We start from the raw sequence: 22,750 nt of genomic DNA, 5'->3' as shown, positions 1-22,750 counted from the left end.
GATACTTTTGAACGCATGACTCTATACCCCGGCCATTATGCAGCACCGCTGCTAGGATAGTCGTATAGTGGCTGTGAACTAAACCTAAACGGGTATCTGAGTGCGACCCCACGTATTCAATCCAATGAGAAAACGAGTGGACTCCCTGAATGAATGCATGAGAACAAAGAGCGAGAAGTGCGAGGTTATCTATGTGCGAGGAAATGGGAGTCAAGGGTGCCCAGGTGGCGGAGGGGGAATTTGTTATCAATCGCCTCATGCCCGCCATCTCTGTCCAGGTCTCTAAGCCCAACTGCACCTACGAACGAACACACACAACCTTTCACTCAGATCCGTTGCTTTGTTGCTCATCTGTTTTCATACTAGCACAACGAAGCTGCTATCTACAAGAGATGATTCTACCGGGTCGGACCGAACGGGTTGTCAGTGATGGCAGCCAGATCGTCGAAAACAGCCTCGAGATACCTATTCCAGCACGGAACGCGCCATAACTATTCGAATCGATGCGGCTCAACCCGAAAATTGAATATTTCCACATGAATATTCGCATCATATCCTCAGGAACGAAACGAGAGTGGGCATGAAATATGGGATTCACATTTCTTCCTGGTGCTTCTACTCGTCCAATGCTCGACAGCTCCCGATTTTCGATGTCTGCGGCCACATGCTATGTCTCACATGCTAGGACTGGGCCCCCTGTCTACTTTTCAGGCATTTAAGGCATCTTGGACTTGGGTGGATTCTAAAGCACCGCTTTAAGGGACCCGGCCATCGCCACTGATTCAATGTGGAGACAACGGAAGATCCAGATCGACAAACTTGTTTGCCTTGGATCGAACCACTTGGGGCAAGACATTCAATATCAGTTATTGATGAATGATATCGCCAAGTGATCATTCAGACGGTGGGCCTCCCTCAAATATGTATGAGTGATTGTCTTCCACATGTCTTTGAGACCAGAGTGCCAATTATTGGCTTTTCCACGGTCGGCAAGATTGGCTTGTTCGTGGCAGGGCATCGCTACACAAAACCCTTTTGTACGAGAAAAAGAAAACCCATTATCGGGCACCGGAAACTTCCTGTTTTCGGATCAGGGTATTTTTTTTACTATCACTCCACTTGATACTCCCTCCATCATTCAAATGGGAGGAAATCTCATGGCTAAATCCCAAATATTGATCTATCAATCAACCAGGGTTACATTGTGATTTTCAGTTTGCATCCAGGCTCAGCAAGCCAATGGTGTTAACGTCACTCGGGCTGGGTCAAGTACCCGCACCAATTAATCCCAAAGGATGAACTTGGTGTCTAAAATAATGCATCGTCTCCACTACATGCGGATCTGATTGGCCTGTGTTCCGATTATCCTTACCACTTTAACTGCTAGCTCGAACTTCTGGGCGCAGAGTTGCCGTTTTGAATCTCACGACTTCCGCGATGGTTTGTCATGCTCAACCTACGATAACGGACATCTATCGAGAGGACTCCGTTGTCTCCCCAATCAATCTGACACATACTGCCAGAGCTGAATGCTTTGGCAAACCTGGCATGAATGGATTCCGCGGGCGCTCCCGAGGGCCAAACAATGAGGTCGATCAGACCCCACTCCAAGATGAGAACGGGCTGCGTGGAGTGCAAAAGGAGGAGAATCAAGGTAAGCTCGGATACCCAAAGAGGGGTTTGGTGAAGTCGACTTTTAGTTTGAATCACGACGAACTAATACAATCCGTTGATATAGTGCGACGAGGGTAAACCGATCTGTGTGCGATGTAAACACCGTCCGGAAAAATGCAAATACGAATTCAAGCTCTCGTGGACGGGCGGCAGGCCTTTTAAGAACCGCCCGCAAACCGATTCACAGAGCAGTTCGCAAAGTCCACCCGAAGCACAAAATGCATCGGCCAGCACTTCATTTCCAGCACAAGAAACTGATCCCAGTCGCAAATTCTCCACGGTCTCAACTGCTTCGACTACCTCTACCGCTTCTACCGGCTCGGGAAACTCAGCAAGCTCAGGAGAATGGGTTTTCGAGACAACGACGGGTCCAACTGCTCCCGACCAAGGCAGGCAGTACTCTTTTCAATCAGAAAATTATATCCATCAACAACATAGGTTAAGCGATGACCATTCCGCTTCAACTTCCATTGATCCCGCAGAGGCTGCGTTGGCCCAAAGGATACCACCGACTCACGCAAACCATACCACAACGCTTCAAAAGTCTCTGGCCCGAAGATACCCATATAAGAAACGAGCACAGATAGAGAAAGACGCCTCCGAACAATCAAATAATCAAGAGTTGTCACCTTTTTTCCAGCAAATTCAATACGCACTTTCTACCAACCCTTCACAACTCTCCTCTTCTCCAGAAAGCCGCTTCTTCCTTCACCACTACATCAATGTAACGGCGGACGTCATCTTTCCTCTTTCATTAACTGGCAATCCTTTACGAGAAGATCTTCTTCGGTCCGCCATGTCTAATCCGCATCTCCTTAATGCATTTCTCGCATGTGCATGTTCACATTATGCCCGCCGACACGAAGGCATGCCCATAGAGTTGGCAAATAACATCACGAAATTCACCAACGCATCACTCAATGGTCTGCGAAAGGCAATGACAGATCCAAAGCAAGCAGGGAAACTGGAGACGGTCAGCACAGCTCTTGCATTGTGTACATCGGACGTGATCTCGGGCGATCTGAGTACTTGGCGCATCCATTTATCAGGGGCAAACAAGCTTATCATGTCTGCCTTCCAAAATGACAAGAATCCATCATCACCGTCGAAATCAGAAACAGACGGCAAAAACCCTCTAGAAACCTTCGTCATCAAGTGGTATGCACTGTTGGACATTTTCGCCGGTGTCTCCGGTCTTCGCAAGAGTTCAAATTCAAATCCCGATGGACGCTACTGGTCATCTAATGACGATGATCTATACATCGATGAATGGACAGGCTACTCTCTAGATCTAATCCCAATAATATCACGAATTGGAAAAATGGCCCGGGTTCAGCGCAAAAGAAGCCAGGTCATGGCCGTCAACGACGATTCTGATGACGAAACCGTTGATAATCAACTTCGTGAGGAAAGCCTGGAAGAAATCCGGCAAATGGAAAGCCTGATCTATTCACTTTATAATCGGACCGCCCACCCAGAACTGGTGAACAACCCTAATCCTGAAACAAGAAAACGAGCAGAAGAGATGCAGTGCATCCACCGGGCGTTCTTGTATACCGCTCTTTTACATTTGTACCGCCGTGTACAGGACCTGCCTAAATATCATACCAAGGCGGTTTATGCGGTTCATATGATTATTGAGACTATCCAGATGATTCCCCGAGAGTCTTCGTCTAACATCTTGACTCTGTGGCCGGTTTTCACGGTCGGATGTGAAACGGATGATCCGGAGCAGAGGAAGATAATTGAACAGAGAATCTCAAGGATGGAGGCATTTGGGATGGGTAATGTTGAAACTGCACGGCAGGCCATGCATGCGTACTGGGAGTCTGGTGCGACGGAGCGATGGGATATTTTCTTAGAAAGTTACGGGCAAGACATCGTCCTTTTTTGAGTACAGTACATGAAATTTTCTATATTATATATCTATTCAATAGAGCCTTAGAAAGACAGACGATGAATATACAGATTCAAATGAACACAACATCGCTCGAGTCAACGTCAGTTTTCAGCTTTTCCTGTCGACTGGACGTTCTCAACCTGGAGACCATCTCTGGAATCCGCGAGTCTTTCCAAGACCTGGTAAGTCTCAGAAGACAGCTTTGGTCCCTTGTAAATTCTGTTGCCACCAACAAACCACCAGATAATCACCAGAATAGCCATCCCATATGACACAAGGGAGGTGTAGTTCATGGTTGAGGCAGTAACCGGGGGCCGATCATAAGGCAAGCAGAAGAAGACGTTGGTGACAAAGATGTAAACCAATGCAATCGCATTCACACCATATCCTACAATTCCATCACCAAGGTAGAACCAACCCGGTGCAGCTCTCTTGCGCCCGGTAAAGAAGTGGACAGCAATGGCAATGCCATATGAGGTCGACGACATGACGGCGTACGAAGCGACAAGGGCGTTGAAGGCAATTGTCGACGCAACGTAAAGAGCGCCCAAGGCAGTACTAATGGTTGCTAAAAGATTGTCAGGCTTGATCTGGGTTAGAAGTCCAGGCTATACAACTTACTAATTAGAATGTTTGCTCTTGCTGGCATAACGTTGTGCTCGTCGACTTTGGAAAAGAAATTGGAGAATGGAAGAGCACCGTCACGAGCAAATGCCCACACACATCTTACGGTCGCGATTTGCGCACCGACACAACCTGGGATGGCAGCGAGGAAAATTACTAGACCGCATGCGAAGGCGGATCGTGTATCATCAAACGCAATTTGCATGATGCCTACAACTGGGAAATTGTTGGCAGTTGAAGCAGTGAGAATTGTATCCAGGTTGCCCGCTGCGTAGAAAAGAGCGATGAGGAAGCAGAGGCCCCTATGTTGATGTCAGTATATGTATCTCAAGTAACACAGAGGCAAATGGAAGAAACAATCACGTTATAGGATTTATAACTTACATGATAAAGGATCCAAACCACTGAACCATTATGGTTTTGGGAATATTCTTTGATGGGTTTGGTACTTCTTCGGCCATATGTGTCGAGCTGTCGATCGTACCAATGGCGAAAGCTGGAGCAACCATGCCAAGAATAAAGCTCATACCTGTTGGCCAACCCGTTGAATTGGTATAGTCTGTCCATACAAATGAACTAGTAGAGTGAGACTTGGGGAGAACAGCAAGGCAGACGATGATCGTAAACCAGGCGCCCACATTAACGAATACTAATAATATATGCGTTAGCAGAAAGAACTTTTCAATGGAGGAGCTTCATAATCCATACGTCCAACTTTAGTGTACCAGGTCAAAATTCTGTTTCCAAATTGAATGAAAGCCGCAAAGGACCAGTTGAGGACCAAGAACACAATGAAGACATGCCATGGCTGAGGCACGTACTCGGGATGGTAGAGCTGATACAATCCGGTGACTTCAAGGCCAGCAACAGAGTATAAAGAAGCCAGACCAAGAGTCCATCCAAGCATATTGAAGTATCCGGTGAGAAAGCCCACTGGACGAGAATACTTAGGTCCTGCCAATGCCGCGGACCAGTGATACACGCCTGCAGCAGTCGGCATGGCCGAGGTCAACTCGGCCATGGACAGGGCAATAAAGAGAAAAAAGAAATTATCCACGATCCTATCATTTCCTTGGTAAGTAATCAGTGAATTCAAGGGGAAATTCAGGGTTATACATACCATGCATAGAGTAACCCAGCAGCACCGCCATTATAGATGGAGGTTATGAAGGTCCCGATGATCGCCGTCTGCCGCGAATTAATATTACGAACCACGATTCAAGGCTCGCGGCCCCAGAAAGGAATCCGCCTCTAAGATTTCTTCTTACCCACGCGCTGGCAGTAATTACTCCAGTAGCTGCCATAGAAAAAGGCGTGAACTGACGATTGAGCTCCTCTTTGTGACCCAATGCCGCCAACACGGTCGCATCATCCTTCCCGGTGACTGACGACGCCACATTAGCAGCGGACCTCTTGACGATTCCCACCCTAACCAGGGTTTAAAGTGGAAACAGGGAAATAACGGAATAAATCAATACCAACCTCGCTCCCACATAGTTGCGAAATGTCGCGTACACCACGATATAGATGGTTAAAAGGATCAAACCCGTAATGTGGAACGAAATGATAGAAAGAGGAAGGACGTTAATAGCCCCTGGAACAGCTTATCGATGGTCGCTCCGAGATTCCCTCCGCGTAATGGTTCCGCGAAGGCTAATTCGACCAAATTTCGTGTTAGCGCGCCTTTCTTCTACGGGAAGGTCGCATACATGACCCAAGCAGGAAAGTCTGCAAGTACTTCTGTGGTCCGATGTGGGGAATTGGTTCAAAGCCACGATCTTGATGTCTATGCACGAAAGACGGTGAAATCTTTTCTTTTTTACTTCTTAGATGAGTTCGCTGAACTAACTTGTTGATACATCTTTGGGGCCAATTTTTCAGATTTCAGATTCATTCGGAGATTCGGTTTTCGTTTAATTGTTTAACCTTAACCCCGCAACCATACGCAAGATGAAATCATCCACACCCAATACCGTGGACAAGGTGGTTTCTGGTGATGCTGGTACCTCTGCCGAAAACCCTATCGATGCTCTCATTATTGGGGCTGGTCCTTCCGGTAATTCAAGCAGCAATAACAAAGCTCAAAAAAAAAAAAAAAAAAAAACTATGGGGGATTATATACTAACGACGCTGTTTAGGTATGGTCTCTCTCCGGAACCTTCTAAGAGACGAGCCACCACTCTCTGTACTTGCTATAGAACGTCAAGAAGGACCAGGAGGTATCTGGACAGGTCATATTCCAGAGTATTCAACACTACAAGACTTAGTCTGTGAATATGAATGTCATGGTGTCAAGTTTCCTCGACGAGAACCCCAAAGGCGAGCATCAAGAGACCAAGTCGCTGAGTTTTGTGAGGCATACTTCAAGGAGTTTCATCTACATGAACATGTATTGTGGCAGCATGATGTAGCCCACGTGGAGATGGTCAAGCCAATGCTTCACAAGGTGGACTTGCGTCCTTTCGTTGAAGGATTGGAGAAGCCCGTCTCTCGAACCGTCTACACTCGAAGTGTTCTCGTTTGCACGTACGTCTCTCTTGAATCCCTCTCTCTCTCTCTCTTGAGCCTCCCAGGATGATTTCAAGCCTTGGACCCTAGCTAACAGTATCTAGTGGACATAACCAAGTTCCATACATGCCCAAGTTTCCCGGCCAGGAAACAGCAACGTTCCCCATAATCCACAACAACAACATTCGTGATCCAAAAGAGCTTCCTAATTCCGATATCGTGGTTGTCGGAGCTGGACCTTCTGCTATGGACATAATTCAACAGGCCTGCTTGACAAACGAGTCAGAGAACGTGCATCTCGTTGCACGCTCGCCTCACTGGTATGCTCGTTGATACTAAACTCCTAAGAGCCAACTGCTAACAAAAGTCTAGGGGTGCTCCAGACATGTGGTGGCCGTCCCTGTGGAAGTTTGGATGGACTGACCTACACTTATGCCGAGTTCTATATCGTGTCCTACCTATCTTCGTCGTCGACTCCATCCTATACTTCATCCACTTTATTTGGGCCCTCATCCAAGGCGTACCAGAATGGCGACCTCCCTTCCGTAAGAACCCTCTCACCCCCACCCCAGCTGAGTTCATTGGCCATTTCACAAGTATAGAAGCTAACATGTTCTAGACGAGGGTGCTTCAGCAAAGGTCGGCTACATTCTACGATCCCATCTCGTCCCCGCATACAAAAAGGGCCAATTCAAAATCCACAACGGCTGCGGAATCAAAAACATCGACGGAGACAAAGTAATCCTTTCCAATGGCACAATCTTGACTCCTAAAATGTTCGTCGCAGCTACAGGATGGTCCACCGAATCCTCGTATCTTCCTGAGGGTTGCGAAGCAGGCGAGTACGACTCCTTGGCTGCGGCGGATATCGAACGTCCGTTGTACCTCCGTTTCTACGATCAAGATTATCCTGGAATATTTTACATCTCAGTAGCCGCCGGCTTCATCACCTACACCGAGAATGCGTCTTATCTCAGTCAAGCTGTTAATCAGATTCTCCGGGGGACATGGACTCCTCCGTCCGAGGATGCTATCAAGAAAAACACAAAGGAAGTTGTGCTGCATCACATTACTCTTCCTGGACTCATTGAGAATGATCTTGAAGCTGCGGGCTTTAAGGATTTGAGGGGTAAGAACTATCGCTGAGGTCTGATTCAGTCATAATTGCATCCCGACAGGCAGATCACTTTTCTCTGTGTACTTGGTCGGGCTTGGGAATTTGAAATGTTGGGATAAATGGGAGGGTTGAGAGATTATCATCACATTCGCATCAGGTTACATATCTCAATTAAACTTAATTTCAAATGCCTGGGTATTACCAGTGATAAAACTTCAATCCACGAAGACAATACAGAGTTGTTTGTTATAGATGACCGCGGGGTTTCCAAGGTTTGGCACCAGAAGGCCACCAGTTGGTTGTGAAAGGCGCTTCGAGGAGCTGAAAAGGCCCGGGGTCTGAATGATCTCCATTGCTTGGGATTGGAGAGTTCACTCCATAAAGTCATTATAATACAAAACTCCACACGGGCCATGAAATTTTGTGGTCCTTAGCTCCAACCTCCTTTGCCGCCGAATCCTGAGCTATCTTCAATCTTCTTTGCTTGGCCACGATTGGGTTTAGACTGCGCAGCCTCATGCTTGCGCAGGTCCTCGGGGACACGCGAGATCGGAGATTTAATAAGCATTTGTTTGAGGTCATACCTGATAAAAAAGTTAGCACCACGAGAATCAAAATGAGTCGAAATAAGGTAAAGTAGACATACATGACATCGGTATCCTCATTTCCAAGGAAGGTAATAGCCACACCACTCTTACCCGCACGACCAGTACGACCAATACGGTGAGTATAACTTTCAATGCTGGTAGCCATGTTGAAGTTGACGACGAGAGACACATCTGGAACATCGATACCACGTCCAGCAAGATCAGTGGCAACAAGGACATCGGTAGAGCCGCCACGAACAGACGCAAGAGCAGCCTCACGTTGATCTTGTGTTTTCGAACCATGCAAAGTGACCGAAGAAAAACCCATTTGTTTGATCTCACGAGCAACAGCATCACAGTTTCGCTTGATGTTGACGAAGACAATAATAGGGGCCCGGAACTCGCCAGAGGCCAGGATATCGTGTAGACGCTTCTTTCGCTTGTCTTCGCCAGGAATCATCTCCACGCGCTGCTCGACTGTATCGACAGCTTCACCAACACCACCAATGGTGATAATGGCGGGTCTTCGTAGGTACTTGCGGGCTATACGCTCAACTGCCGCTGGCATAGTAGCTGTGTACATCATAGTTTGGCGGTATCGGTCACGTCCTCCAAGCTGTTGAGTCATGACTTGTGAATTCTCAGCTTCTTCACTGTCGGGCTTTTCATTAGAGACTGGGAGAGCATCAAGAATCTTGTTGACAGAAACTTCGAAACCAAGATCGATCATGCGATCTGCTTCATCCATGACCACGTAGCAACACTGGCTAAGCACTAGCATTCGTCGGTCGATAAAGTCAACCAAACGACCCGGAGTTGCAATGATGATTTCTGCACCATCACGTAGACTGTAGGCTTGCTCCTCCAATGCATGACCACCAACAATACTGACGACGTTGAAGCCAAGAGGTTGTGTGAATTTCCTAGCCTCAATCTCAATTTGTTGTGCCAATTCACGAGTTGGGGCTAGAACAATTGCATAGGGTCCATCGTTCTTGCGCCACTCATTCTCGTCAAGCCGAGGTAATTCTGAGATATAAACAAGAAGCGGCAACAAGAACGCGGCTGTTTTACCGGAACCTGTCACAGCAACACCAATAAGATCCCGGGATTGCAAGGCAATGGGAATAGAAGCGCGCTGAATGGCTGTGGGCTCTTTATAGCCGACACGATCCACAAGCTCCAGCAAACGCTTAGGAAGCTGACTTTCAGTCCATGATCGCATGGGATTGGGCACAGTTCCACCCTTGGTAGAGATATTGAAATCCTCCTTGAAAATACGCCAGTCACGCTCGCGCATATGATCCAAGCGCTTCTCACTCCAATGCTTGTCAATCTGGTTGCGCGAGCCCTCCTCACGGCGCCGTCTTTCCATCTCCATGATTTCCTTTGCGCGCATGCTGCCCGTATCTCGGTCCTGAGATTCAAGCGCCTGTGCATACTTCTTAGCCATATCATCCGCAGTATCCTCACCAAACCCAGCTAAGCGGCCTCGTCCAAAGAAGTTTGCCTCGTGTTTATGCTGGTATAATGGGTTATAGTCAGGGCTGGTATCTTCCTCGAGGTTCCATTCGAAATTAAATTTGCGATCCGTGGTACGTTTTCGCTTCTTCTTCGCCGAGAAGTTGGAGACCTGTTCTGCTCCCATATATCGCTGCTTGATGATAGCAGCTTGTGCCTCGGCTTCGTCTTCTTCTGCAAGGCGCTTTTCAGCTTTGGCGTTCTTTCCTCCTTTCGGCCCAGGCGGAGGCGGAGGGTCCATGTCGTGATTTCGTGGCCTTGGCCCATGTCCCTTCGAGCCATCTCCGCGCATTGAACGAGGCCCAGTGGGTACTCTCGAGTTCGGTTCCTTATGATCATATTTAGGCTCTTGTGAGGGTTTTGGTGGTGCTGGAGCCGAAAATCCTTTGTCCGCAGAGCCATTCGCCTGCGCCCTGGCTTGTTTTTCAGCCTCTACTTCCTTCGCACGCTTCTCCAACGCCAATTTTTCCCGCTGAGCTTTGGATAAGAATTTTGGCTAAATGTTCAACGAAAAATTAGCAAAATGTTGCGAGGGAAGACCCAAAGGCGAAAGCTGGGAAAGGCGTGATTCAAAGAAAGATTACCTTAGCGGCTGCCGCATCTGCTTCCTTCTTCTTACGAAGCAAATCTTCAACACTCAGTGGAGCCGCAGCTGGGCGTTTTGCGCCCCATCCCTGTTTCTTCTTTTTCGTGTCTACCGGAGGTGCTGGCGGCGGCACATCATCTGGCGGCGGCGGCGGAGGTGCGGCGACATCTGGTGGAGGCGGCGGAGCACCTAGATCCTCGGGAGGTGGTGGTGGAGGTGTAGGAGGACGTTCGATAGGATCTGGCGGGGGAGCTGGAGGACCCCCATTTTGCATGTTCATCTCAATGCTATCCATTGTGGTCCAACGGTGAGAGCACTGTGATGAGAAATATGTACAGTAGAATGAACGTTAAGATCGCGCTTATCGCATATCAAAATACTACGGGAGGCGAAACTGACCATGTACGCAAGTATAAAACGTCAAGCAAAAGTTTCTAGGCAAACACCAGGCTCTTCATTTAAAGATGTAAAGCGAAATAAACATTTGATAGCTAATATCTAAATTATGTCTTTATATGGTCAATTCTTAGTGCAACTACGTTTTGTAACACCTTATATGTGCAGTTTAGTATTATTTATCACCCTGGTAGGATGACAACACTGGAAATCATAGTTCAACGAAGTTTGTTTTTTTGAGTATTTTGACTTCGCTCTAGCTAGTGCTGGATGACAGATGTACGCTGGAGAAGAGAGTGAAAATAACCAGCCTTCTTTGACAGATTAGACATAGCCCGTATGCCGTTTCTTTATGGGCTCTGGCCTGATATTATTGAAAGAAAACCCCGAAAATGTTTGACAACCTTGTAGCTAATCAGAACCTACAGCTTGCTCTGAAGGTACTGGTTCTTGCTAAGCCAAGACTCGACGTCCTTGTTATCACGCTGGACCCAGTTGACCTTAGCACGGATAGCATCAAGACTCTGCTCAACAGCACGGTCGTATCCCTGTAAAAAGAGGGAAGGTTAGTCATCCGATCAAAAAAGCAAAACGTTTGATTTAAAGGTTTCCTCATTACTCACCTTAGTGTCCTTGGAATCAAAGAAGGCCTTGACCTCGTTCAGCTGAGCCTCAGTGCCGAAAGCTGCAGTGGTGAGCTGCACAACGGTACCAAGCATGCCAAGGGACGGAGGAAGGCGTCGGTAAACACCATCCCAGTTCTCCTGGAGCCATTCCCAGCGAGCCTGAATACCGACCGCGGAGTTACGCAAGCCACCCAGGGGCATGTAGATATCCTGGTTCTTGACCTCATCACTCGTAGCAAGGCCAAGAGTGCGCTTGATGAGAGCTGGATCCTCAGCCGCACCGAGACAGCGCAAAGCGGTGGTCTTCTCATCGGAAGTAGATGCGTGACGGAAGCGGTCGAGGACAACTTCGTACTCCTTAACACCACCATGCTTCAAGACAAGGGTGAAAACGCTGCCTCGGATGTTAGGGTGAATGGCGGAGACGTCGCCAGCGGCGAAGCGTGCGAACATATCCTGGGCCGCCTTGATAACAACTGGGTCCTCGGCCATACCAGCAGAGCCAAACATAAGAGCCTTGAATTGCTGCAGGATGTGATCATCATTCTCAGAGAACTCCCAGCCTAGCTCATGGGCCTTGTTAGCAACCAAGGAGCGCTGGAAGGCCTTGAGGGCATCCTTAGTCTTGTCATCCTCGAACAACCAGGCGCTGCGCAAGGTAGCGATACGAGACAGCATCTCGGTCCAGACAACAAACTCGGTCTCGGTATCGAGGCCTTGGAGGAGAGACAGCAAACCCGAAGTCTTCTGGAAACCAGAAGCAGCCAGAGCGCCGGAGTCGGCGATCATACCAGCACGATCCTCCACAGTAAGAAGGCCATCACGAGCAGCCTGTCCCAGCTTGCGGAGACGCTCAGGGCTGTAAGAGGTGCGGTAGATTGCGGAGTGATCGGCATTAAGCTTGAAGAAATCCAGGTCGGGAACCTTGAATTCACCCTCACGCTCAGTAAGCATGGTGTTCTCATCAATAGAGTCCTTGCTACGCAGTCCCAACATACAAGGGTAAAGGACCTTGTCCTCTTCAGGTCGAACATCACCAGTGCGCAGGAAACGGTTCTGCTTCAGGCTGATGGACGATGACTCAGGGTTTTCAGTCACACTGATAACAGGGAAACCGACATTCTTGGTCCAGATTTCCATGACGGACTGAACTGGCTTGCCGCTAGCCTTGGCAAGGGCAGCCCAAAGGTCACCAGTCTCGGTATTTCCGTAAGCATGTTTACGGATATAGTCACGAACACCCTGCAGGAAAACGTCTTCTCCGAGGTACTTGGAAATCATGCGTAGCACGGAAGAACCCTTGGAGTAGGAGATAGCATCAAAGATCTGGTTAATCTCATCGGCACGTTTGACAGGCACCTCAATGGGGTGGCTGCTACGCAGCGAGTCGAGTGACAGGGCACCCTGGAGGTTATCAATGACATAAGTCTGCCACACCTTCCACTCCGGGTAAAAGACGTTACACGAGTACCACGACATCCAGGTTGCGAAACCCTCATTCAACCACAGGCCATCCCAGAAGTCCATGGTAACCAAGTTACCAAACCATTGGTGAGCCAATTCGTGCTGGACGGTCTCGGCAATACGCTCCTTGCGCGATGCACCAGCAGTCTTCTCATCCAGCAGGACATCGACAATGCGGTAGGTAATCAGACCCCAGTTCTCCATAGCTCCCGCGCTGAAGTCGGGCACTGCTACCATGTCCATCTTCGGCAGCGGGAAGTCGTTGTCAAAGGCCTTCTCGTAGAAAGCGAGAGTCTTTGCAGCAAGCTCGAGGGAAAATCGGCCATGCTCAATGTCCTGGTCGGGGGTAGCGTAAACACGGACAGGCACTCGGAACTGGTTGGTCTCAACGTAGTTGAGGTGGCCGACAATGAAAGCAATCAAGTAGGTCGACATAACGGGCGATGTGTTGAACTTAACAGCCTTCTTACCGCCATCAACGTCAGTCTCGGTGGCAACATCCATGTTGCTCAAGCAAGTCATGCTCTTGTCTGCGATAAGAGTCACGGTGAACTTGGCCTTGAGGGCAGGCTCGTCGAAGCAAGGGAAAGCACGGCGAGCATCTGTGGGCTCCATTTGAGTTGAAGCAATGTACTTGGTCTTTCCATTCTCCTTGTATGATGATCGGTAGAAACCAGCCATGTTATCATTCAGGATACCAGTGAAGGTGAGCTTCAGCTGGGCATCTGACCCCGCAGAGAGTGCCTGGCCGAACTTGATTGTTGCGGTCTGGGCATCTTTGTTCATGGAAATCTCGGGCTTGGACTCTACAACAGATCCCTTGGAAAGAACAGTTGCGCTGTGAATGTTGATCTCGTTGGAGTTGAGGGAAATGAAATCGGTGTCCTCGTTGACGTTCAAGCTATACAGGCGAGGTGGGGCGTGGTTAGCATTGTTCCAACATCGGGTCTATCCATATACTTGAATCATGATAACATACTCAATCGTGACAGTACCATTGTAGGTGAACTTTTCGAAATTGGGCTCGAGGGTCAAGTCATAGTGCAATGGCTTGACATTGGTGGGCAGGACCTCTCGTCCCTGGACATTGGTCGAGCCCGAGACCTCGTCGCGGCGAGCGTGACACATTCTGCGGTAGGAGCAGTATCGCTTTGAGGTTTGTGAAAGAGGAGAGGAACGCAGGCGATTTGGTTTGGAAGTCGGAGCCGAACGAGGGGCGGAAAGAAAGAGGGGGAGGGGAGACCTGGCGGATAGAAGCGGTGGCTTTGCTTTTGAATGAAGCAGCGCACGCGTGGAGAAACGTCGCATTGGCCACGAAACCCCTCAATTAAGAGGAAAATTAACAAAGAAAGAAAGAAAGTGTGGGGAGTCACAACCCAATAATAATACAGAACAAAAAAAATTATATAGTACAATAATAATGGAACAATAACGAAGCCTAAAGGGGAAGAATCAAAGCCGCTTCGGAGAACAATCATAAGAAAAGGTTGCAGCCGGCAGAATGGATGGAATAGGTAGGCGGTATAACTAGTGGTGTCGCGGCCTTTTTCTTCTTTTTTTTCGTTTTTGATTTGTTTCTTCTTCTTTAACCGCAAGTCTCAACCAGCGCATGCCATGTTACTCTACGGTAGTCGACTGTAGAGCAGTTCTTTCTTTTGAGAGTCTGTTCTTTCTTGCAAGACCATTTATCCAGTCGGTTTGAGGGGCTCATGATACTTCCTGAATGAGCATCCATAAAAGAATTGGGACATACTTTGATTGTAATTGGATCTAGCCTAGATGGAATCCTTCGAGATGTGACTCACAGTCATCTAATGATAAAAGAATACTCAATATCCAATTATTCCGTTTTTCCTATCTCAAGCCTCCAATGTCCTAGGTAACCTTGGAACTCTGGAACTTCAATCGGTACCCCGTCGGAGTCCGACAAAGATTCCGAGTCACTAGCCATAAGACCCAGCAAATTCCTCAACGAAAACACGAATATCCACCGATACTAGGTACTGATACTAGGTACTCCGAACTCCGACTCGGAGCTCCGCAACAGACATCTGGACACGGCCACACGGACAACCTTGAGTTCAAATAGTTCAAGAATGCCGCGTGGAAGCCTTAGGCAGCTTTGTAAAAACACTTCGAGACCAACCATCCGCATCCACAACGGACTCCTTCACAAGCACGTATCCGCCCAGCCGGGGTAACACCACTGCCCACGCAAGATAGTAAATAGCTCCTGCTGCAAAGATCCCCAAGGCCACAACACAGTGGAGGTAGTATGGTAAGCTCTCATAGACATTCTGGCCTGCGTCTGGTGGGATATACGGTGTGACAACCAGATATATGTTCGATAAGAGAAAGAACCCAGTCACGGGGAGAGTTGCACGGATTCCTGGGTTCCAGTTCGGGAATTCGCTCTCTTTTTTCAGGTAAATGTAAATGAGACCCCCAGAGACGAATACGTTGACGATCGACAGTGGGTAAGAGATGAGGCTGAGGATGTGGTCAGTCGTCATGATCATCTTCGACATGTGGAGCTTTTCTTTCCTGTCCAGGACTCGAGAATCATAACTTGGAATGGGACTTACTTCAACAAAAAGTTATAGGCATCACCCGGTGGCGGAGCCAATAAAATGATGGCTGAAACAATATAATGTTCAAACAGTCCAGCACCCGGAGAATGGAAAGGCCAGTTGCTGGCAAAGAAACTGGCGAAAGGCAAAATTCCCTCACGACCTAGCTCTTGAACAACTATTTACAAGAAACGGTTAGCGGCGCTGCGGCAACTTGAACAGAAATGGCCCTTGGTGCTAGATGAGAGCTTATAAAGGATACATACTTCGACCTTGAGAGAATATAACAGACAGAACATTCCCAAATGCCGACAATGCCACGAAAACAGATATCACCTTCTCAGCCTCTTTACCAAAGACATTTCCAAAGAATGCGGCAGCAACAACAGTTCCAGAATTCATCATTTGCTCTTTCGGAACAGCAGCAAAATAAGCAATGTTCACAAGCATGTACAAAATGCCAACAGAGCCGATAGCTATGGGAGCCGCGATTTTCAACGTTCGGACCGGGTTCTTCGTCTCACTGAGAACCTATATTCAATATTAGATGGTTGGTATCGAGATCTCAGATCCTAAAACTTGCATAGTTGGCATTTGAATAGCCAATGAATGACCAAATAACGTTATACAACGCCATGACAATACTATATCCACTCCCCTTAGTTCCTTCAAAGGCATTGTGGAAGTTATGCGGCGGGTCAATTTTGGTATGACCTGCCAATGCAGCCCAGCCAGTGATTGCAATAAAGACAACAATGATCAACTTGACAATACCAAGGAGATTGATGAGTCGAAGTCCCCATTTCAGAGCAATGGTGTGGATAAGAAACGCTGTGGTCAGACAGGCTAAGCCAATACCACGCTGGTTCCAACGTCCAACCTCTACGTCCGCTGCGTTGAGGATATATTGACCGAAAACGACACTGTTGCTTGCTGCCCAGCCGAGCAGAAAAGTGTAGGCTGCATACATGGCTGTGGCCAGGAACTTGGGCTTTTTGTAAACGTACTCGAGGTAATTCTTTCTCCACCATTCCTATGGTGTGTCAGCTGGCTTTACTTCATACAGTGCTTTTGGATCTGCACATGTTTCTTTGGACTCATATTATCACATACCTGGGAATAGCAGTACCCCATTCAAGATACACAGCCGTACCGGCCATGGCGATCGCAGTTCCAATAACCCACATAAAAAGAGACAACCCCACACTTCCAGACAACTGCAGAATGGTACTTGGAGTCGCAAAGATACCCGTACCAATAACTCGATTAAAAATCAGCAGCGTGGCACTGAACACCCCGATCTGTCGCCGATTATCTGGTGTCGCTTCGAAAACATTTCCCTCGTCTACCAACAGAATAATCATTAGCCTCAACGACCATTGACATCTTCAACCCCTTCAAAGCACAAATCACGAGAGGAATCCATACATAGCCCAGTAATACCATCTGCTGGTTGAGGAGCATCAGTCTGTCTATCATGGCTCACAAACGCGGTTTTAGAGTCCGTAGCCTCGCCAGGCTGCCCAGCAGAAGAGTTAGTCATTTTTGTTCGGAAATTTTGAACCTGTCCCACCTCGAGACCTGGATTATATTTATTTACATATTGAGATGTTATGACACTGCTAAATTTTCAATGTAACAGCAGTTTAGAGCTGAATCCCGGTTAACCACGGTGTATAGTATGGTGTGCTAGCGCTAAATGTGATGCAATATGGCGACCCGCCTGGGCAAGTTATACCTTCAACTGCTTGAATGTTGAAATAAGGCGCAATTGAAAGGATTTCAAACTTCTATTTAGCAATTCATTTCATCTCTTAACGAGGTCTGTGGTTCTTTCTTTCATATCATATGATTTATCATATTTAGGTAAAAATTGAGTGTTCAAAGTATATCATGATTTCATTTCAAGGTTACGTAGACGACAGAGCCTTGCGAAGGCTATCTTGATTTTCACCATTCAATACTCTACTATAGGTCTAGGATTGAGTCATGCCAAAATTCAAATCTCGCTCTAGACTCGCCCATAAGTAGAAATTCCAGAACAAAAATCAACAGACTTCGAGGCATCGTTAACTGACTCGAAGTGGGTATTTGCGGAACGGGCAGATTCAGGGTCCAAGCTATTCTGCGTCGGCGGATGGTGTGGATACTCAGCTTGGCTCTTAACGCAACCATGTGCCCGACTGAACTTGTGATAATTACATGTTCTAGCCAAGGGAAGCCAAGGAGGCTAGTATAGCGAAAAAAAATAATTTAATCGCGTCATCAGGTATAACATCCAATACGGCCTGCTTGATGTGGCAAGAGCTGAGATCTCGCAGCCTGACTGAGGTAGTATTGTATCAAATTGCCTCATTCTTATTAGATTTTCGTAGGCAAGAGCCTTAAAAATAATTGCCCCGGTGGAGATGATGTTGATTTTGATTCCAAGCTTGTGAGCCACATATATTTATTACCCATGGGCGGGTGCGCATGGGTGGGTGCATGGCTATGCATATATAAGGTTCTAGAGCTCGCTCCAGGGGTTCTGGTTTGGAAATCGCTACAAGATAATTTATAGTACATAAGAATGAACGGTGTCATATTGAAATTTCCATATCTCGTCTAATAAGGCATCACGCATATGCAAATAATCCTGGGTTTCTTCCCAATCCGATATCCCCACGTATAACCAAACGAACCCACCAAACTCCCAGAACTAGTGCATTGAGATTGAATAGAAAAACAATGGTTGAAGAAAGTATCAAGAGAACAAAGAAAGAAATGACCAGTCTGTATACCATCAACCCAGATAAAACACCAGAAAAATCAAACCCAAGGCGAAAATAACAAGCAGATAAATTGATAAAATAGCAACTCCTCTTCCCTGTACATGGGATATATGGCGGACGAAATAATGGACAACTGAACTAGCTGGTTAAGTTCAGATAAATAAAAAAAGAGATCGATACCCCACAAAAAGGATATCAAGGACACACGGAGAAATTCGGTCCGTGTTAATTATATAAATTGTTCCAGGGCATGCTTGATAAAACGACTGCAGCATGGATCATTGGGTGGATATTGAGGAAGAAAGCGGAAGGTTAAGAAATCATCGAGGTGGTGTGGCTCCGGTGGCGTGTGAAACGGGGACCAAATTCGAAGATGGCATTCGACCAGTGCCCATGGCAGGGGTAGGTACTGACGAGCGTCTAGAGAGCATGTTGAGCTTCTTCCGGAGAGAGTTCAAACGAGTGCGCATACTAGCGACCACTGTAAAAGAGTTAGGTTTTGACATCACTCAAATCGGTGAAAGATAAGACTTACTTTTGACTACCACCTGCCGGTCCTCAACTTGGAAGTCATCCAGCATGACCTTGTCGCCCGAGCCATGAGTAGCGCCCGAGGAAGACTGCGATCCATCATCCTCAAGAACAGCCTCCAACATACGAATGGCAGTTACATAGGCAATCTCACATCCAGCAAGATCTTCACTGGTCAATTCGTTGATGGCAGCGGCTCGGCTCATCTCCAACGCACGATCATACATCAGTTTCTCGGCTGTGACCCCAGGGCTAACGACAATATCAGCCGATCCCCAAGAAGCAGTGGTATTGCCGATTGAGTGGTTATCTGGATGACTGGGGTGACCTGGGGGTAATCGCTTTTGTGATTCAACGAGCTTCAAGCGAACGAATTCAGCTTTTTCCAGAACCTCGTTGAATCGGCTGCGGACCCATTGTACAACATTATTAATTCGAGTACCAGCTGCCGCACTGGTACCGTCACCCCTGCTGGAAGCATCACTGTACGCCTCCTCTCGATCCTTTCGTGACCACCATGCTCCTGCAATATCCATAGACTTAGCAAGTAGCGCTAGTGCTTTCACGTATAAAACCAGTGCTTCCTCTGAAAGAGTCACAATCGCATCAATTGTCAACCCATCATCTCCATCATTGGCGTCCCCATTCGCAGTTTCGGGTTGCCTGCTTGGCAGCTCTTGTGCAGAAGGAGCAAGCGGAATCAATTGCTTGTATTTTACTTCGGCAAATCCAAAAACTACGTCACTGCGAGTTGCACATTCTTCAATTACTTTGACTGTCTTATGGTCTTCGTCAACAGCAGCATTGGCTTTTGGACCATCTCCCATAAGCATCAAACTTGCATGCGCAGCAGGATAAGCCGGGAAAGGGTTGTATGCTAAAGGTGGCGATCGACCCCCTTTAGTGATAGCCATTGGAGGCGAAAATCCCATGCCAAACAAACGGCCACTGGCCATATTCAGAGCCTTTGAGATGGCAGATGTCGCTGAAGTGGGACTCTGGCCATATCGCCGCTCGTACGAGTGCTGGCGCTGATGCGTTGAATCAGCTCTAGCACGGCTGGAGACAACTTGCATAGCTTTGGAGTTTCCGTGAGGCGAAGTTGATGCTACGGCTGGAAGTCCTTGTGTCGTAGCACGGCGGTTTGAAGAGCCTGTTTGTCCCCGAGAAAAGCCGCCCTGAATTCGAGGACTATGGGCCAGCTCATCAGCAAAGGCATTAACTTCGACCGCGCGCTTCTCTACAAGAACATAGTCTCGCTCAAACGCCACTTCTTGGGCCGCTCGATCAGTCTCCTCCTGTGAGCGATCTGTCCCTGACTTGGAAGGTCCGGAGTAGGTACTTCGGTTTCGCTGTCGGTCCATCGCGGCTGCCATGGCATTCCGGTCTGTCAACTCCTGGCGCCCAGGAGCGGTCGTTGTATGAGTGATCGGAGCTGGTCGCTGTGGCGGAGTGCCGCGTGCATTTTCTCTAGTAAGCCCTGATGGTGGCCGATCTGCACTTCCCTGGCGACGCATTGGCAAAGAACCTGTTGGCGTTTCTGATGATTTCTGGCGATGAGCATGTGGTCTATGTGGAGGATAACTCATGGGCTCCTCCTGCTGGCCCAGGTAAGGTGAATCTCTATCAGATCTCCTGATTGATCGAGAATCCGCCTGGTATGGACCGGGTTCGTTGGGAGAGACCTCCATCGAAGGACGTCGTAGCTCAGGGGGAATATCATCACCAACCAACCATGGAATCGGGTCAGTGATAACATTGTTTACGAAAAACTCCGGAAAGTTCAATCGTTCCACGGGGTTCCGCTTCAGGAGGCCTCGAATGAGTTTTTTCATATCATCTGAAGCCGGATTATCTTCTGGGAACCGGATTCGATCCTCGCCCTTTTCTATTCTGCGAAGGAGCTCGACATGATTCGTAGCTCGGAACGGAGGTCGTCCAGCGACCATCTCGTACAACACAGTTCCAACAGACCACAGATCAGCCTTTGCATCATATTTCTCGTATCGCAGGATCTCTGGCGCCATATAAAGTGGAGAGCCGCACAGAGTCTCTGCTAATGAAGTAGCTGGTAATGATCTGGCGAAGCCGAAATCTGCAATCTTCAGCATCGGAAAAGATTGCACCCCTGTTGTCGGCTCAAATGAGTCCACGCTGCCTTTTAACGGAACGGTTTGGGCCAAGCCATTTCGATAAGATGTAGGGGCTGGGCAAAGGAGAAGGTTCTGAGGTTTGATATCTCGATGAATAAGGTTTCGATCTCGAAGAAACCGGAGTGCACTGGCAAGCTGTTTCAAGAAATGCCGTGTCACAACTTCATTCAATCCAGCTCCGGGCGGGTTCGGATACTTCGCAATCATGTCACGGGTATGACGGTGATTGCCAAGCGTATCTCGACGTTTGATAAAGAGCGACAAGTCTCCCAGAGCACAGTACTCCATGACCAGATGGATATGTGATGTAGACTCATGGCAGTCGATAAGTGCGACGATATGAGGATGGTGTAGGCCCTTGAGGATATCGATTTCGGAGGAAAGGTTGTCTTTTAACTTCTTGTTCAACTTCGATAGATTGACAGATTTGATGGCGACTAAAGAGCGTTGTTTCTAAAAGAGATGACTCAAACATTAGCAACCAAAGCTAACAGCAATAGCGTGCACTAAAGGATCCGAGAACTCACTGTATGCACACCCTGATAAACTGTTGCAAAACTTCCTCGACCTATCTCTTCGAGTCGTGTGTATCCACCGATGATCATCTCGTGGCGAGAGGACTCTCGGGGCCTCCTAGAGTGTTGAGATGTCATGGTTGTTTTCGAGCAGTGACAGGGCCGCTCTTAGATCTCGCAGAGAAACCCTGGGGAAAGATCTCAAACCAACTTCTCCCCGTCAACCACGACTACCGCAAAAGTACTGAAGGCGGTTGGCACGAGTACAGGCCCATCAGGGGAGCCAAGAAAAGTAAAAGTGCTAGCGGTGGTATGGAGAGAGAGAGAGAGAGAGAGATGGGAGAAGTGAAGCAGCAAGGAACCACCGGGATAACGAATGTGGTGAGGGCGTTGGTTGGCAGGGCACCGTGGAACGAGACCGGTTCAAGCGGTTCCGTGACTTAGATAGGCAACGGGTAGGAAGCCTAGCTTTCAACTATCTAGAGGATGGATCGGAGTATAGGGTGAGAGGTTGATGGTCCCAAGTGATGAAAGCGGTAATGTATAGTAGCTTTCAAAAAAGCTGCAGGTCGAGTATAAAGGGAAGAAGGCGAACCAAAGTTGGAAGATACAAGGTCTAATGAGAGAGAAGGATGATGTGATGATTGAGGCGGGAAAGCTAGACCCAAGGACCGTGAGGGGTGTGACCGCCAAACGGGAATGAGTGTGATAGGGCGCGGGCGGTCAGGAGGGGTGGGTCACTAGATCGTGGACGAGGTATCTCACGGTTTTGATTATATATAGAAAAGAGGGAAAAACAAGAAATGAAGAGACAAAAAGGAGGCCAAGGGAGGGTAGAGATAGAAGATTAAGCGAATCATTCACTACAAAGAAGAAAAATAGGGGGAAGCTAACACATGCAGGCGCCCACTGAGTAGCCAAGGGTACATGATCTCAAGTCACTCCCTAAGTCAAAAATGTATGGGGTTTGTTATCGATGAGTCGATTAGATAAAGCCCGAGATCGGCGCGATAACGCCCCCCTCAAAGCTTATCATGTATACGAGAAGGGGAAATGGAGAACGGAAGAATGAGGAAAAGCCATTTATGTCATCTATAAGAGGTTTATTCAACATCAAGAAATGAAACTATAATAATAGTCATATCGTGATGGTACTATACAGGAAATGTACAGAGGTTATCTGCCCCCGCTTTCTATACAAATAGGC

General features: G+C 47.9%; 7 protein-coding genes across 7 annotated transcripts; 2 read left to right on the top strand and 5 right to left on the bottom strand.

The window, feature by feature from the left end:
• Nucleotides 1–1,612: 1,612 nt before the first annotated feature.
• N7478_003480 (Zn(II)2Cys6 transcription factor) lies at nucleotides 1,613–3,568 on the top strand (the record flags this gene model as incomplete). The annotated part of the gene is made up of 2 exons (XM_056919694.1): nucleotides 1,613–1,654; nucleotides 1,739–3,568. 2 exons carry the CDS (start codon nucleotides 1,613–1,615, stop codon nucleotides 3,566–3,568), a joined length of 1,872 nt encoding a protein of 623 aa, XP_056782852.1.
• A 107-nt stretch (nucleotides 3,569–3,675) lies between these two features.
• N7478_003479 (uncharacterized protein) lies at nucleotides 3,676–5,693 on the bottom strand (the record flags this gene model as incomplete). Its single annotated transcript, XM_056919693.1, has 7 exons — nucleotides 3,676–4,142; nucleotides 4,196–4,500; nucleotides 4,583–4,847; nucleotides 4,907–5,259; nucleotides 5,319–5,386; nucleotides 5,467–5,626; nucleotides 5,677–5,693. The coding sequence occupies 7 exons, from the start codon at nucleotides 5,691–5,693 to the stop codon at nucleotides 3,676–3,678; spliced, it is 1,635 nt and encodes a 544-aa protein (XP_056782851.1).
• A 455-nt stretch (nucleotides 5,694–6,148) lies between these two features.
• On the top strand, nucleotides 6,149–7,852 carry N7478_003478 (uncharacterized protein; the record flags this gene model as incomplete). The annotated part of the gene is made up of 5 exons (XM_056919692.1): nucleotides 6,149–6,254; nucleotides 6,337–6,724; nucleotides 6,811–7,026; nucleotides 7,079–7,251; nucleotides 7,326–7,852. The coding sequence occupies 5 exons, from the start codon at nucleotides 6,149–6,151 to the stop codon at nucleotides 7,850–7,852; spliced, it is 1,410 nt and encodes a 469-aa protein (XP_056782850.1).
• Nucleotides 7,853–8,253: 401 nt separating this feature from the next.
• prp28 (mRNA splicing protein PRP28) lies at nucleotides 8,254–10,812 on the bottom strand (the record flags this gene model as incomplete). Its single annotated transcript, XM_056919691.1, has 3 exons — nucleotides 8,254–8,407; nucleotides 8,470–10,427; nucleotides 10,516–10,812. The coding sequence occupies 3 exons, from the start codon at nucleotides 10,810–10,812 to the stop codon at nucleotides 8,254–8,256; spliced, it is 2,409 nt and encodes an 802-aa protein (XP_056782849.1).
• A 523-nt stretch (nucleotides 10,813–11,335) lies between these two features.
• N7478_003476 (M1 family metallopeptidase) lies at nucleotides 11,336–14,131 on the bottom strand (the record flags this gene model as incomplete). Its single annotated transcript, XM_056919690.1, has 3 exons — nucleotides 11,336–11,461; nucleotides 11,537–13,904; nucleotides 13,983–14,131. The coding sequence occupies 3 exons, from the start codon at nucleotides 14,129–14,131 to the stop codon at nucleotides 11,336–11,338; spliced, it is 2,643 nt and encodes an 880-aa protein (XP_056782848.1).
• A 962-nt stretch (nucleotides 14,132–15,093) lies between these two features.
• On the bottom strand, nucleotides 15,094–17,116 carry N7478_003475 (high affinity methionine permease; the record flags this gene model as incomplete). Its single annotated transcript, XM_056919689.1, has 6 exons — nucleotides 15,094–15,493; nucleotides 15,589–15,751; nucleotides 15,840–16,104; nucleotides 16,157–16,606; nucleotides 16,683–16,918; nucleotides 17,002–17,116. 6 exons carry the CDS (start codon nucleotides 17,114–17,116, stop codon nucleotides 15,094–15,096), a joined length of 1,629 nt encoding a protein of 542 aa, XP_056782847.1.
• Nucleotides 17,117–18,664: 1,548 nt separating this feature from the next.
• Nucleotides 18,665–21,681, bottom strand: atg1 (serine/threonine protein kinase ATG1; the record flags this gene model as incomplete). The annotated part of the gene is made up of 3 exons (XM_056919688.1): nucleotides 18,665–18,825; nucleotides 18,880–21,481; nucleotides 21,556–21,681. The coding sequence occupies 3 exons, from the start codon at nucleotides 21,679–21,681 to the stop codon at nucleotides 18,665–18,667; spliced, it is 2,889 nt and encodes a 962-aa protein (XP_056782846.1).
• Between the last annotated feature and the right edge of the window lie 1,069 nt (nucleotides 21,682–22,750).

The sequence above is a fragment of the Penicillium angulare genome (assembly GCF_028827245.1).
Source record: "Penicillium angulare strain IBT 27051 chromosome Unknown utg000003l_segment0_segment0, whole genome shotgun sequence".
Lineage (NCBI taxonomy): Eukaryota > Fungi > Ascomycota > Eurotiomycetes > Eurotiales > Aspergillaceae > Penicillium > Penicillium angulare.
Note: the sequence above shows the minus strand (reverse complement) of the source record. Positions and strands in the feature narration are given on the sequence as shown.